The sequence below is a fragment of the Lacerta agilis genome, chromosome 3 (genome assembly GCF_009819535.1).
Source record: "Lacerta agilis isolate rLacAgi1 chromosome 3, rLacAgi1.pri, whole genome shotgun sequence".
In the NCBI taxonomy this organism is placed as follows: domain Eukaryota; kingdom Metazoa; phylum Chordata; class Lepidosauria; order Squamata; family Lacertidae; genus Lacerta; species Lacerta agilis.
In genome coordinates this window covers 88,986,542-89,002,699 of record NC_046314.1, presented here as the reverse complement: position 1 = coordinate 89,002,699, position 16,158 = coordinate 88,986,542, and the positions used below count along the sequence as shown (strand labels likewise).

General features: G+C 41.6%; 1 protein-coding gene across 2 annotated transcripts in view; it reads left to right on the top strand.

The window, feature by feature from the left end:
* The window catches only part of CNIH3 (cornichon family AMPA receptor auxiliary protein 3), a 64,190-nt gene that overhangs the window by 36,826 nt on the left and 11,206 nt on the right, over positions 1-16,158 (top strand). For both annotated transcript variants that reach the window (XM_033144683.1, XM_033144684.1), the window contains exons 2-3: positions 2,134-2,202; positions 4,727-4,774. In XM_033144683.1, the coding sequence (XP_033000574.1) occupies positions 2,134-2,202; positions 4,727-4,774 (117 nt within the window). The remainder of the gene's footprint in view (positions 1-2,133; positions 2,203-4,726; positions 4,775-16,158) is intronic.

The window sequence follows — 16,158 nt, the reverse complement described above, 5'->3', positions numbered from 1 at the left end:
GTGAGCTCGGGGGCCAGGGACAGAGAATTAAGGTATTTACAAGAAGAAAAGGAATGTTACAAAGAACCGAAGAAGCTGAGAGATGATGAGATGGACACCTCTGAACTCGTGGCAAGGAGAGGTTTGGACTGTGCCTGGATCTGTGGACGTTTGGAGAGGGAAGCTACATGGAAGTTCAGTGCTGATGCCACCAGGAGAAGAATAATGGACAGAGGGGGTGTGGGGTGAAGCATTAAGTAAAACTTAAAGTAGCCTGATATGGTAAATTGAAATCGGAGGGTGAATACTGTCAACAATATTTTGTTATACTCTTTATTCGAACATGAAAGGAGATATTTCAAGTTTTTATGTTATTAGCAGCAATCTTAAGGATAGAAGAGATAGATTTGATGCGAATGATTTGTGAAGATCTGTGAGGTGGAGTATAAGTAAAGTGAATTTAAGTGGATTAAGTTTATGGATTAAGAGGAGTAAGATTAAGATGTAGATTAAGATAAGAAATCGATAAGAATAAATGAAGAAGAATTATGACGAGGTATCATTATGACGATGCATTCTTAGTAAAATGTTGAAGATATAATTGAATGTAACTATATAATTGAATTTAATTTCTTTTTTCTTTTTTCAGGAGAAATGGTTATAAAATAGATTAAGGATATAAATTCGAAGGTGAAAAGGCAGGGGAAGTCAATGGTCAAGATATGGAAATAGAATTTTTTTTTTTCTTTTAGAAAGATGCAATAAGAAAACTTGACATTGTTTGTATTTGTTTTATTTGTTTTGCATTTGTTTAATTGTAGGTGTGGGTGTGGGTATATGTTGTTATAGAAAAATGCCAATAAATTCTTATATAAAAAAAAAAAATAAAGTCAAGATAAGCTGTTCAGAACCGCAACAGGCAAGGCAAAGCACAGCCTGTCAGGACCCTGGACAGATCATTGTGGGAGAAGCTGGCTGGAATTCGCCTAAGAAGAGCTGTTGTCAGAGTAGCATGAAGGCCTGTCTGGCCTGGACCTGCTGTTAACCTCATTCCCTTTGGGAGCTATCTGTGGTCCTTAAAGGGCCCGTGCATGATTCTTCAGCCACTGAGTCGTAGAGCACAGGTACTGCAGTGTACACTCCATTGGGGTTGTCCTCTGAGTCTGAAGAGTCAGTAATACCACATCCTTTGACCTGGAAGGTCTTGGAGTTGAGGATGATGGTTCTCTAGGCAATGCCTCCTCCCCTTCTAAGTCTTCCTCTAAGCCAGGTGGAGGAGAGAGGCCAGAGAACCTAACATATTTTGGCTCGTAATATGTCCACTCAGGTTGCTGGGATACATTTTTTGCTCTCTGTCTGAAGCTAGATTTGATTCTCACATTATTTGTTAAGAACACTGAGATCAATAGTCATGTGGAAAAGGTAGTGTAAGTGTGGCTGCATAAAGATACATATTGATCTGAACACACACTTCAGGAAGCTGACATGAGTATTAATATTTGGAATATGTTTCTGGGTGGGCAGAACACACCTACCAATAGATCACTCCAATTTGTCTACGTGTAAGAATCTTCATGTATAAAAGCACAGAGAAAAATAACGAGAAAAGCCTTTTAAAGATAAAAATGCCTCAGTATTGCCAAGAGCTAATGACATGACAGACCAGTTAGCCTCTGAAGATAGAATGGGGAACCTGTGACACTTCAGTTCCCATATTTGGCCATGCTTGCTAGGGCTGATGGGAATTACAGTCCAACAACATCTGGAGGGCCACAGGCTCTCCATCCCTATTCTATGGCACTAACACACATTAGGTATTTTTGCTGCTATTGAGTAACACAGTTGCTCTTCTGGTCTGTCAGTGGGATGAAAGTACTTGGGACCTGGGAAGGTGTCCATGGTTTTGATCTCTCAGAAATGGAAGTTCGAACAACTGCCATTCTCACATTTTTGTACAACAAATTCACACCACGTAGCCTGACTATGCACAGATGACACCAGTGTCAGTTGTCTTGGAGATAATCTGGATTGAATCTATTATAATTGAAAGGATGGATTTTCTCCATAGTAGGAGAGGATAAATTAATGGTGTTTGGGGGGGGGGACCTGTTTGCAAGTAATGTAATTTCAGTGTTTGAAAAATTTCTCTTGCAGATAATCGCATTTGATGAGTTAAAGACAGACTTCAAGAGCCCTATAGATCAGTGCAACCCAGCGCATGCGGTGAGTTCTGTTCTGTTATTTTATAGTAATTTAGTTTTGATTGTAGTGCTAAACTGTCAACAAAAATATGGATTTGAATCAGGATTGCCTAAAAGTGAATTTTATTTTAATATGTAAACAGGGTGAGTCTTGATATAATTATTTCTGATTCAGAAATGAGAGGTGTTGGAATGGAAAAAGGCACATACCAAGGGTTGACTCACATAACTGTCAGTTGATTAGCCGGCCACTCTCATCGTACGGACATGTTGATTCCCTGTGGGTAATTATATGAGTGAAAATACATTTTAGTTGCATTGCTCATAGAGAGATTGTTGCTCCATTGCTCCACCATAATGGCTGTGACAAAACTACCCCACCCCCAGAAATCCTGACAATGGGCCTAATGAGAGGTTAGAGGATGGTTTCCCACTATGTGAATGAGCCTTGGCCTCATATGCTCCTCTTTTCCTCTCCTATTGCATGCCAGAAGAGGAGATCAAAAGCTTCCTCTTGAGTTTTAAACAAACCACAGTGCCCTGTTTTATGTTCAGAGTCGATGAATTGTGTTTTGTTTAAACTTGAATTAATTAACAAGCCTAGATCAGAAACAGTGGCTTAATCCTGACTTGTGTGAGCTTTTACAGATTTTAAAGAAACCACGTCTCCATGTTGGGACCTAACCAGAGAATACTGGTTTGTTTACAAGTGGAAAGAGATGCTTCCAATTTCCTCTGGAGCATATGAGAAGAAGGTAGAGGAGGAGGGAGCATGCAAGCTTGAGACTTGCCATGGCTTATTCACATAGAGGGGAATCTACATTTTCCATAACACCTGAAACAGCTGTATAAGGAGGCAAAGCGGTGAAGATTGTAGATATATGAAGTTTCCTCACATCAAGTTAGGCTATGGTCTGTTTATCCTAGCACTGACTGGTGGCAGCTCTCAAAGGTTTCAGGAATAGCATCTCTCCAAAAGATAGGCTTGAAAAAACAGCTATGTGAGCCTATGGCCCATAGTTAAATGACTAAGAGACCGATTGTAGATGCTGCGCTGCTTAAGTCTGTTAACCTTTAATAACTACCCTGTTATTTCCAGAGGGAATGTAGAATTTAAATTCCCCTTGATGCCTGGCTGTAGCCAGAGCCTCATCCTAGGGAATCATTTTCCCTTTTAAGGATTTCAAGCTCTACAGCAGAGAAGTTATCTCTCCAAAGCTGCATGACTATGTATGTTCGCCACTCATGACTGCTGTAGGAATTCACGTCCATTTTTGCCTAGAGAAGCAGATCAAAGTCTTACAGTGTAAGAGGGAGATAGCCACTGTAGCAAATCAAATTAAACTTGCTTATAAGGTGAGAGAATTTGTCTCTGATGTAATAGCTGATATATTCCGTTAGTGAAAGGAACAGTAACCATGTTTATCTAAATAGAACCTGAAGGGAAGGCGGAGGGGTTTTTCCAATGTCTTTGAAAACCGGTGAAGCAAGTTGAGTGGTGAAATGAATAAATAAAACACACACACAAGGCAAGTGGCAATGTTTGCTTAACCAAGCTGAAATGCCAAGCTTAAACTGGAAGACTAGAGAGGGCTTCCTTAAACGTTTTGGGCAAAGCTCAGGTCTGCCAATGGTTATCATCACCATGGTTACGCTTAAAGCAGCAATTACTTGTTGGATGTCTCTGGCCATAAAGGAAAAAAGTGTGTCTACACTGCTGACTCAGACACCCCTTGCCTTCACTGCCATCGTACACTGCCCATTTGTAAAGATATGGATCCACTCAGTGGTGGTAACCTTTACCCTTCAGAGGAAGCAACTTCTGCTACACCATGGCAGATGTAAGAATGAACATAGACCTTAACTAAAGTGACCCAATTTACTAGATCTGAGGTTGAATCTACTTCCCGGTGTCATCCGAATTATGTTGGTGGATAATGCATTAAAATGGTTTCTATCCAAGGAAATCGTCCCATTTGCACAAGGCCTTCTGCATGTGCAATGGAATCAATAAAGCAATCATTTTGTTTGTCCCCTTCATCTCTTCCCCTACGCACTTCCCAAATCTTGCTACATCTTGAAGTAGTGGGCACAGATTTTATTTCCACCAATTAATTACTAATGAAACTATCCAAGTCAAGTGCTTTTCAGTCATTACTGGGTTGAAGAGTCAACACAGGTACAGCATTGTCTTCAAGGATACACCAATTCACCAGCTTCTTTGCATAATGAGAATGAACTGCAGTGGGGAGATTTTTGTGCCAAAGCAACTCCCCATGTGATTGAGACTTCTAGAAAATCAGAGTTTTCAACTGCATAAGGAGCCTTCATGGGTACAAAAGTCTCCTGATTGCAGAAGTTAATCCTCATCGTGTCAAAAGAATTTGTGTGACCTCATGGGCATTAACCCCAATACACATGCACTCCCTCTTCATTACAGTACCCCTTGGGTTGAGTTTACTCCATTTCGAGGTAGTTTCCTTGATTCACGAGTGTCTTAAATTGTACCCTTTCAACCTTCCCTTTCTCTCTCTTTTCTTTGACAGAGAGAGCGATTGAGAAATATTGAACGAATCTGCTTTCTTTTGCGAAAGGTAGGAATTAACCCACGTCAGCTGTGGGCTTTGGGCTGTTCAAAGGGATCTGAGCCATTGTATCGGTGTTGCTAGAAATAGCACTGGACCTTTCCTAAGGTTCCTCCTTCAGCAAGGAGGAGATAACGGCAGAATGGAAATTGAAACTGAGGTGACCTTTGAAGGAAGGAAGGAAGCTAATTAGGAGGGACTTCCAATCAGTCAATAATATTCTAAAAAGAAATGAACTTTTCAGAACATCATTGGCTTCACTTTAATAGCCTCATTTTTTTAAGGAAGCAGATGACTTTAGGAGGCATAATTTGGAACCTGACATACAACCTTAAATCTTTGTTCTTATGCTTTTTTTCTATAATTATGCAGCAAGAATCTGATAAATGGCATACCTTTTTAATTTTCTTTTAATTCTCTAGTGAGGTTACCTACACAGTGGCTCTCACAGCAACCCCACACCTTGAGTGCTATGGGAAACAACAGTCTCACACTGGTGAGCAAACTCATTACATGTGGATATCCTATATGTGTGTTTGCTCACCTTTAAACACCTATGTATTCATGTCTGGAACCAGCTGGCTCAGTCAGGTCCTTAAATGTGCACGACGTCGACATATTATTCACTTGCTCCTGGAAAGACTGCAGCTATTCTACTTGTGTTCTTTGTTTTCGAGGGAAGGACATTAGCTCATCATAGAAGCATTGAGTTGGAAGAGACCCTGAGGATCACCTAGCCCAACTCCCTGCAATACAGGAATCTTTTTCCCAACGTAGGGGCCAAACCCATGACCCTGAGGTTGATTCTCATGCTTACCAACCGAGCTATCCCAGCTCACTGATGTGAGCACTTGGAATGAAGTTTTGCATTCAAAGGGCCCCAGGGTCAATCCCTGTTGTTTCTGGGTATGGCTAGAAAAAAGGCCTATCTGAAACCCTGGAGAAACACTGTTAATCTATATAGGCAGTGCTGAGCTTCATGGATCAGTGATCTGTCTGAGTATAAGGCAGCTTCCTATCTTCTCTTTGCTCCGAGATACTAACAATACTGCTCTCCTGGAAATAGGTTCGTTGTGTTACTTGCTAAGTCAGCATCTTTCTAGTTTCCAAGTTGTGCCCCAGTTTTTGTAATGTAAAGCAACAGACAGTGGTAATTTTATTAATATATGTGTGTTGCCTGGAGATGTCTTTCCCACACTGGTATTTAATTTTTATTGAGCCTAAGCATCCTTGCTAACAGCAGAAGCAGTACCTTTCCGTTAATTACATCCTTCACATATCACACACTCTAGGGAACAGGTTACTTTTCATACTCTTAAATTGTTTGTTAATACAGTCCCTTTTCCAGAGGTCTTCAGGGAAATGCTGCTTTTAATTGGGATATGTGCTTTAGGGGAAAAGGAAAACAAGATAATTCAACAGAAAGGCAGTACCAACTGCTTACAGTAGCTTTCTCTGGATAGCAATTCTGGGGGTATTCAAGGTTAGCGGCAGAGCTTTGGGGAGCAATTAGAACACTAAACTAGTTTATGAATAAAGTAAAATGTTGGGGAAGATGGATGAAATTGTTAACACACACTTCAGGTATCTAGCCTCATTATTATATTGCTTTGTGTGGCCTGGGATAGTGCAGTGTGTTGTGTGCATTTCTGCTTCCTAAAGCGTTCTCCTGAAATAACTCACTTGAATGAAAAACAAAATCTGTTAGGCACTTTTCATTAAATAATTTTTTTTTTTAAAGAGTTGGGCTAATGAAAGAGTTCACCTTAAGGTCATTTTGTGAAAATGATTGGTTCAACCCATGACAATTTTTAAAGTTTTTGGGACTATTACTGTTGGTTTTGGTACAACTGGGCTCCATGATTTGAGCACGAACCACCTTAGGGTAGAACATCATCCAGTTGTTGGGCAGAAGCTATCAGCTGAAGACCAATGTTCTATGCAGCAACTACTGTACAGCCTTCTACCCAACTGTTCAAGGAGCTTCCTTCTATATTAAAAATCTAGCATCTTTGTCTGAAAGTGTGTTAGTGATTTATTTAAATAGTTATAGGACCAATCTACATGACATACTTAGAAAACGCACGCAGATGATTGTTATGGCAGTCATGTCACTGGTGTCCATACTAGTTTGGTATACAAATTTTCTGTGATGAGAGACCCCTAAATGTACACTGCCCTGTTACTGGTTAGTAGTAGGGATGAGGGGAGGGAAACAATTTAAGTTTGTATTTAAAGGCAAATTCACACTTATTAAAACAATATGCAACCTGAAATAAAGCTATCCTTCGAAATTTACGGTTATCTGAATTTTGCAGGGCTGTTCTCTGGTCAAGTAATGTATTCAAAAATGTGTACACTAAAGTACGCATATAAATGCATATATTTGTGAAAATAACATACACAAATGTATTGTGTTAAGGGAAACTGCATTTAAAATATTGTATAGTTGGAGAAATTCACATGAAAATGCTGATGTTTGTGGACCACAAGCATAATGCAGTCTGGGCTCAGAGAAATATATACCCGTTGCTGCATGAATGGGACTTTCTCTGATGTTGCATTTGCTTTGCCAGGACCTTTGCAACAGCCCATTCCTGAAGCAGAGACAATCTGATCTTCATATGCTCCTTCTGCTCTCTGCAAATAGCAATGGACTTACCTCTTCAATTAGGTGCATGAGACAGACACAGACTCTGAGGCCCAATTTAAATGTGGTGCCAGCGGTGCAAGAACATCCATATGTGTATCAGACCACTGGCCCACCTAGTTCATATCATTTACTCTGACTGGCACAAGCTCTCCTAAGTGTTCAGGCTGGAGTCCTTGCCAGACCTGTCCGCAGGTGGCAGACATTGTACCTTGGACCTGCTGCATGCAGTTAATGTGCTGTGCTTCTGAGCTTCGGCCCTTCTCCCTAAAGAAAAACTTACCTGTGGGACATACCGCACATCTCTTTTAAATTTGGTTGTCTCACTTATGTGTCCAGCATTAGTACACCAGGCTTCCAGCACCTGGGGGTGAACTGTGCTAGTTTCTTATGAGGAATGGTGGATGGAGTTGCATATATTTAGCCTGGATAAGAGGAGACGGAGAGGAGATATGATAGCTATCTTCCAATATCTAAAGGGTTGTCACATGGAAGATGGAGCAAGCGTGTTTTTTCCTGCTCTGGAAGGTAGGACTCGAACCAATGGCTTCAAGTTGCAGGAAAAGAACTTTCTGACAGTAAGAGCAGTTCAACAGTGGAACAGGTTTCTCTCGGGAGGTTGTGGACTCTCCTTCCTTGGAGTTTTTAAAGCAGAGGTTGAATGACCATCTGTCATGGATGCTTCAGCTGAGATTCACGTATTGCAGGGGGTTGGACTAGATGACCCTCACGGTTCCTCTCAACTCTCCCTATTCTGCGATTCTAAGTGGAACAAGTTTTTCTTGTGCTCCCAGTTTCACTTTTATACCTGCCCTGGATTATCAGCTAGTAGAAATGAAGCTATTTGAAGTCCTGGCAGTAGGAAGATGCATTTTGGCAATTTTACTGAACGAAGTGCAGGAGATATTCTTAGGTTTGATGAATTACCCCTGTGACAAAAAACATAATGAGAACAGAAAATGGCCCACCATGGGTCCCCTCTATTGACAGTGATTGTAACAGAGATGGAGTGAGTGCACTTTGCCTGCACTCATTAGCGTCCAAAGATGGCTGCCTTGTTAGCGGCTTTTCACTCCCTGCAATCTTTCTTACAGTGGATAATGCTTTCCCCATTCAGACCTCCTCTATATCATGACACTGCTGAGTCTGACTCATTGGATGGGCCACAGGAAACCTGTAGAAGGCTCCTCCAACAGTGTGATTAGTAGCAAAACCCGTGTCAAGAGGCAACAGAGATGAATTGTGAAGACTTACTAGCACTTGTAAAAAACAAAAAAAGCAACCCTGTGCTGCAACTCTTCAGGCAATTGTTCAATTCATATTTTAATAGCTTAAATGTCCTATGAGACAATGGCACAGATAGCATGGCCTGGCAAACTCTGCTTGAGACAAAGTGAAAGCTATATTTAGAGTTTCTATTTAAGCCACTTGCTGTGCTGCTAACCATGCAAGACTTGTAAATAGTTCTAATTTTTTTTCAAAGGAAGTTCATGGGCAGTTAAAAAGAAACAAACCACCTTGATTTTATATGTTTTATATTTTTGATTATAACAAGAAAACTGAAAGAGGCAATTGCAATAAACTAAAGTAAAACTGCAAGGATGATAGTAAGTTCACACATATAAAATAGAGATGGATTCCTGGAGAATACCAGAAATTAATATCCCTTTTACTCAGTTGCAGTCCCACCTGTCTTCCATCATGGAACCTGAGGCAGCAGATATGTGGTTCCCAGGTGGTCCCCATCCAGGCACTGACCAAGCCTTGACCTGCTTAGCTGCATCATGCGTCCAGGCTGCCAGTATGACAGTAGCATTTGTCAGGTGGTGCAGGAGTTGACTAGATGCCATCTGCATTTGCCAGAAAGGGACACCAAGCAGCAAAGATACCAAGCTTAGAAATTCTAGCTGCGTTAATTAGTTTGTCCTAATCCTATGGTACCTTGTGTTCATGATGGATGGAGGGTTACACTTTCCAGTATGCTGCAATTTCCACCTTGGTGGCAGAGAGGAAACCGGAGAACAGGTACTCCTAAAGCACATATTGTTGATCTTCAGTGGAAATGTTTGATACTCTTTAAAAACTAATTTAAAACATTATAAACCAGTAAAGCATCTTATGTTTCTTTCACAGCAATTTTACAAAATAATAATTAAGAAGGGTTAAACCTCAAGAGGATTCATATTTTTCTAAAATACAACTGTAAATTGTAATATAATATATTGATGTTATAATAGAAACAATATAAGGATATATTATACTGATGTTCATTATAAAGGAAAATAAATGTACACTTAAGAGCTCTGCCAATGATATAAATATTTATGTAATTTTTACCCATACCGTGGGCTCATGGTTGACTTGCTCCAGGCAAACCACAAGCTATAACCAAGGTTTGTTTGCAGCTTGTGGTTTGTCTGGAAGAAACAAACCATGAACCCGGGTTCAGAAAATACACTAAGCCACACAGCAGTAGGAACAAAGTGGCTGCAATCTCTTCTTCGGGATCCTGTGCTTACATGCTCCAGCTAAGCTAATGTGCAAACTGACTGGTTGTAAGAAATTTGCTCTACTCTCCCAGCAACCACTTGAATATCCCAGAATAGACAGACTGGTGGTGAAAGCACTACAGCACTGCAAATAACTTATATTTTGCCCCCCCCCACCTCCAGGTGTTAAATGAAATATGAAAATAGAGCATATCCCTGGAGTGTAGCTGTTCCAGGTGTGAGACCTGAATCCTGACAGCAAGTCTCTTAATGATGGCCCAGATAATATCCCTTGTTTTCTTCCTGTTTATTTTTCTTCCTGTATTGTGAGTTCATACTTTGCTGTTTGGGTCTGTTTGCCCTAGAAATGACTTGAGAACATATTGCAAACTATAGGAAGATAAGCAGACAGTTTTTAAGGGGTTTTTTTAAAGGTTTTTTTTTTTAAAAAAAACTGTTCTGGGAAAAACACAACAGTTCAGCTATAAGCAAAAGAACCAGAATATTTCTGCTTAGTTTCACTTCAGTTTTCTTCTTGGTTAACACATTTAAAGAGTGTGTGAGTGGTGTTCAATTTATGGTGGCTTTTTTAAACTTTGAAATTATTATTATTATTATTTGTATATTTCCCTATAGCTGCAGGTCTCAGGGTGGTTCACAATGTAATAACACAAAGAGCATACTGCTCTTTGCCTTCATCATCTTGTAATAAGAAGCAAATTGCTTCTGAATATGGAGGCTCCATTATTGTTGGCAGACCTATCCTGTGCTAATGGCCCTCACAACAGACTTACATATCAATAAGTATCCGTATCAGTATCAAAACCTTTATTGGCATCACTTACAAACATTCAAAATAAATAGGCCAGTACAATCTCGTCGCCGTATCATCAGTACAGTCACTTGCCAAAGGGAAGAGGAGGCCAGCAATCTATTTCACCTCTGTGGGTCTCCAACAAGGGCAGGGTCCTGTAATGTACTTCGGCGGCAAAAGATCAAATAGAGGAACTTAACTACTGTCTTGGTGAGCTCCTGGTCTCTCCCCTGTAATAGGAAGTGTATAACCTCTATCTCCGGTTTCCATTTTGGGATACATAGTTGGTCTAGGTATTGTTGGCGGAGATCATCATACATTTTGCATTTGAGGACCGTGTGAGCTAGAGTTTCCACCAGGTGGGCATCACATGGGCAGATCCTATCTCCTTCTGCCGTCCCCATGAACCTACCCCAGAGGAGGTTAGAGGGATTAGAATTGAACCTAGCCAGCGAAAAAGCCCTTCTTTCTTGTGGGTTAAACAGAAATTGTAGATAATTGGGATTAGATTCCTGCACCCAAGAGAGTCGAAAATCAAGATGGGAACATGTTTTTTTTTCTGCAGCTAAAATTAGTTCCTGATGCTCTATGTCCCATAACCTAGTTTTTAACATGACTTTGGCGATTGGGAAAGCCACGGCACCCAAGTTGCCGTATCTTTGTGCAAAACAGTTGTAACCCTAGGGAAGGGAAGGAGTCTAACAACTGATGCCCCTGAGGCACTAAAGGGAATGCCACAGGTACGGCCCAGGGCCCCCAGTGATATCCAGTCTAACGACACCTATTCAGATTGACTTTGTGTCAAGGCGCAGATCCCAGTGCAACACTCTTCCTTGAAGTTGCTATCATGGAATGTGGCAGGATGGTCCTCAAAGGTATGCTGCCCTGACTTTGTTAAGCTAATAAGAGAGCACGATGTAATTTGTTTACCAGACACTCAGTTGACACAGCACATTGATTTTGCTGGCTATAACGCCTTTGCGGTTCCGGCAGTCAAACTCCACAAGAAAGGCAGGCCCTTGGGTGGCTTGCTAACCCTGGTGGCTCCCCATATAAAATGTGAACACATTCTCTCGGCTAATGCAAATTGCAAACTTTTAGCGATAAAGATAGAGCTGGAGACCCAGGACATGTTACTGGTTAATGTGTATATTCCTCCCACCTCCACTGTCACAGCCAAGAACCATCAATGGGATTTCCTCGCACATGTGCTCAAGAATCTGGACACTATTTGCCCTGGTTTACCTATCGTCTTGACAGGGGATTTTAATGACCGCCTAGGCCAAGGGCAGGAAGTATATACAAAAGCTTGGGAGATCTTGGACTCTACTGTTCTACCAGAATTCTGCTTATGGGAACGAGAATCACGGGATTCAGAAATCAACCTGGCGGGCTTAAGACTCACCAAGCTGACTACCATATCAATAAGACATTCAGACTCAGATGAGAAGGGGACATCCGATATTTTCATGGTAATATAGCATAGATAAAGAATGTTTGAGTACCTGTGTCCCATATGGGGGTGCTCTTTGATCAACTAGAAACATCTAAGGATACTGCCTGTACCCACTTACCAGGGAGTAAGCCCTATTGGACTCAATGGAAGTTACTTTTGAGTAGACATGCATACAGTTGCTCTGTAAAGCAATTAAAAATTGCTTTCAGGCTCATCTTGAGGGCCATGAGGGCTAGCAACCTACTTCTCTTAAAATGAAAACCGAGATTCCTGGAAAACTAAGTTCTGTGAGTTTTGCTCTTTACTGTACTTGTCTAGAACATGTACTGTCCTGGCTGTAAGCAAAAATGTAATCCAATAAACGGGAACAATTATAGCAACCTGAAGCATCTTGCCTCCGTTACAGTGCAACCCGATACAAGCCTACTCAAAAGTAAGCCCCAATGATTTCATTGGGACTGACTCTCAGGTTAGTGTGCATAGATTTGCAGCCATAGTCAGAAAGAGATGAGCTTGAATTGTTACCAAGAAGACAGAATGAAGTCTTGTTGCTTATTGAGAAAGTTGGACTAGATGCCCCTTGAGACACTTCCAGATTACCTATGATTCTGGGTGAACTCTGAACTCAAGTCCTCAAGACAAGTTCTTATTAAGGCATTGTTTCTGTTCCTAACATTTTTATCACCGAGAACAAAATTTCTATTGGGCTAAAAATACACTGAGTACAAAACTTCTAGCTAGTTCATGGAAATCCCTTCCCCTTTATTCTTTCATGAATGATTTATTTTTGTACTATTTCTGTAAAGTGTCCCTCACTTGTCAGAGGAGAAATGGAGCAATTTGCTGTTTATGTAAACTGCAGAGCTGTTGCAAGTTTGCACGAGTCACTGAAAAGAGGTGTTCTCTCTCTTCCTGCCCCTATGATACGGATGAGGCCCAGAGGGCGCCAACCTTTTTTGCAGTGGCTCCCCACTCATGGAATACTCTTTAGGTTCCAGGCAAAAACATTCCTCTTCTTCCAGGCCTTTGGATAATTAAACAATCTATGGCCTTTTAAACTGCGGGTGGGGGGGTGTTGTCTTTGTCTGTTACGATGGTATGTATTCTTGTGTTTTTATGTTGTAAACTGCCCTGTGATCCTCGGATGAAGGGTGGAATAATAATAATAATAATAATAATAATAATAAATAAATAAATAATGGTGGCAGACAAAGAGGTGGAGGGCAATAAAGTGCTTTTGAAAGGCTTTGGAGAAATCAGCTTGCAGAAGCTTCTTCCATGTCATTTTCCTTGCAACCAGGTTCCTTTCCCACATCCAAAAATTAATCTCATTGCCAGCAAAAAGTGTTTACAGTCGTACCTTGGTTCTCAAACACCTTGTAATTCGAACGTTTTGGCTCCCGAACACTGCAAACCCCAAAGTGAGTGTTCCGCTTTGCGAACGTTTTTTGGAAGTTGAATGTCCGATGCAGTTTCTGGTTAAGTGCAGGAAGCTCCTGCAGCCAATCAGAAGCCGCAGCTTGGTTTTTGAACGTTTTCAGAAGTCGAACGGACTTCTGGAACAGATTCCGTTTGAGAACCAAGGTACGACTGTACATCACAATGTATGGATCAAGGTTCCTTTTGCCTTGAGTATATCTCTTGTGAAACAACAACAAGCATCACCTTGGAGAAGACTTGGTGCTTCTCTGCACCTTTTCCAACAGGGTGTGGGCAGTGTGGTATAATAGAGCAAGTGATAGACTAAGGCAGGTGGGGAACACGGGCCGTGGGGGCTGAATGTGGCCCTCAAAGTCCCTCCATTAAGCCATTCACAATCACCCGAGGCTACACCCCATAGCGGTCATGTTTCACACCCTCCTTGAGTATTTTTGCCTGGCTGGAATGTGTTTTTGATCTCTAATGTATGCCTCCTGCTTGCATAGATGGAGGAAAGAGAGGAATGTTTGAGTGTGTGTAGAAACTAGTCTACTGTACATAGCTAACAAATACATGCATTGCTCTAAACCAGTGGTTTTCAACCAGTGTGCTGTGGCACCCTGGGGTGCCTTGAATGATGGTCATGGGTGCTGTGAGCAACACTGGCCTCTCTCCCTCTTTCCTTCTCTCCTTGCTCGGATGCCCTCTCACATATCTGTGTCCCAAAGGCTTACATGGCTGTTTGTTGCAGCAGCTCTGGCTACAAGCTCCCCAGGCGAATGGTGCCTCTGGAGCTGGCTAGGGGGTGCTTCCCAGGCCGCTGTGGGGCGGTTTGAGGAGGCACCTTTCTTAGGGGCAGGGGGCAGCTCAGAGACCCGGGGGAGCAACAATGGCTGCCCGGAGGACTCCCAAGGAGAGGGGAGAGGAGAGGATGCCGAGGAACACTCCTCAAGGGAGGCTGTTTGAAAAGGGGTGAGGGGCTACCGGCTCTGCAGGCAAGGGGTGACATAACTGGCCTTCTGAGCACCACAGTGTGCTGCAGAAAGAATGTAGTTGGTCACGGGGGCTGTGGACTCAAAAGGTTGAAAACCTCTGCTCTAAACACTTTTGCCTCTGGCCCCACCCACCATTGCAATGTGGCCATTAAAAGGTTGCCTAGAAGAGAAGGAGGCCCTCAAACGTTCCATGAATTTGGTAAGGAGAGTTGCCCCATCTCAGAAATGGCAAAATAATATACTGTATAATAATTTCCAACAAATTGGTTAGAGGTTGTTGAGAGCCTATGGTACTTTCTGACAAGAGATAGCGAAAAGGTGCTAGCGATTTCCTGCAAAGTGGTAATTTGTGACTGTTCTTTACTTGCAAAAATGTGATTATACCCTATGCTGTTGTGGAGAGAAAATGCAATAATGACAGGAATTGTTTCTTTTCAAATAATTTGACTGATTCTCTGTACAACTAAAGAGATAAATAAAGTAATTACTTGTAAATTACATGCATTAGAAAAGTTAACCTAGCTTGTGGCTCATTTTTAAAAAAGTATTAAAGACATATTTCAGGGAAGTTTGGTGAAATCATCATCACTATTATCTAGTTTTATAGCACTCACTTGGCAGTTGTGTGTCCTTGTGACCCTGGCTTGGTCCGAAGTTCATGCAAAGATGTCACAATCTGCAAGCTTTAGTTCTTAGCATGACATCAAAGAGATGGGTCTCAAACAGATCACTTTCAGCAGGGAAATAGGCATTAATTAAAGCTAAGCTTAGTGGTAACTCTTTTACTGCCTTGCAATGAATTATAATGTGACTACTCAGATGGAATGGATTTCAGATGTGGAACTGAAAATCCATCCTTTTTGTCTGTTCTGGACACATAATATATCTATATTTTAAGAATATATTGTGAGGTGGTCCAGTTAGCTAGGAGCACCATAGAGAGAATGGGAGCAGCAGACATGGAAGTGCTGAGATATCTGTGAAGGACAGAGAAGAGTTGTGAAGTGTGTATGTGGGGGTAGAAATTGAGAATATGAGTGCAGAAAGAATCATAGAATCATAGAGTTGGAAGAGACCACAAGGGCCATCCAGTCCAACCCCCTGCCAAGCAGGAAACACCATCAAAGCATTCCTGACAGGTGGCTGTCAAGCCTCCGCTTAAAGACCTCCAAAGAAGGAGACTCCACCACGCTCCTTGGCAGCAAATTCCAGTGTCTTTGGTATGGAGGAATATAAAGTAGAGGAAGGTATCTGAAAGATGGGAGTACAGGGTATGGGGGAATATAAAGTAGAGGAAGGTATCTGAAAGTTGGGAGTACAGGGACATCTGCCTGGTAAATAAACAGACAAATTGGAATAGCAGTAGAGGTGGTGCTGATATGTCAGTGCTACTGAAAGAGAACAGGGAATGAGAAATAGGACTGCAGTGCAAAATAATCTATATGGAAAGAAAGGGTAACATAGGATAGCTGATATGTGTTCATGCAAATAGAAAAGTGTTATAAGAAAAATACTGCTCCCTTTCCCTTATGGGGGATCAACAGCCCGTATAGAGTCCTTATGTAGGTTC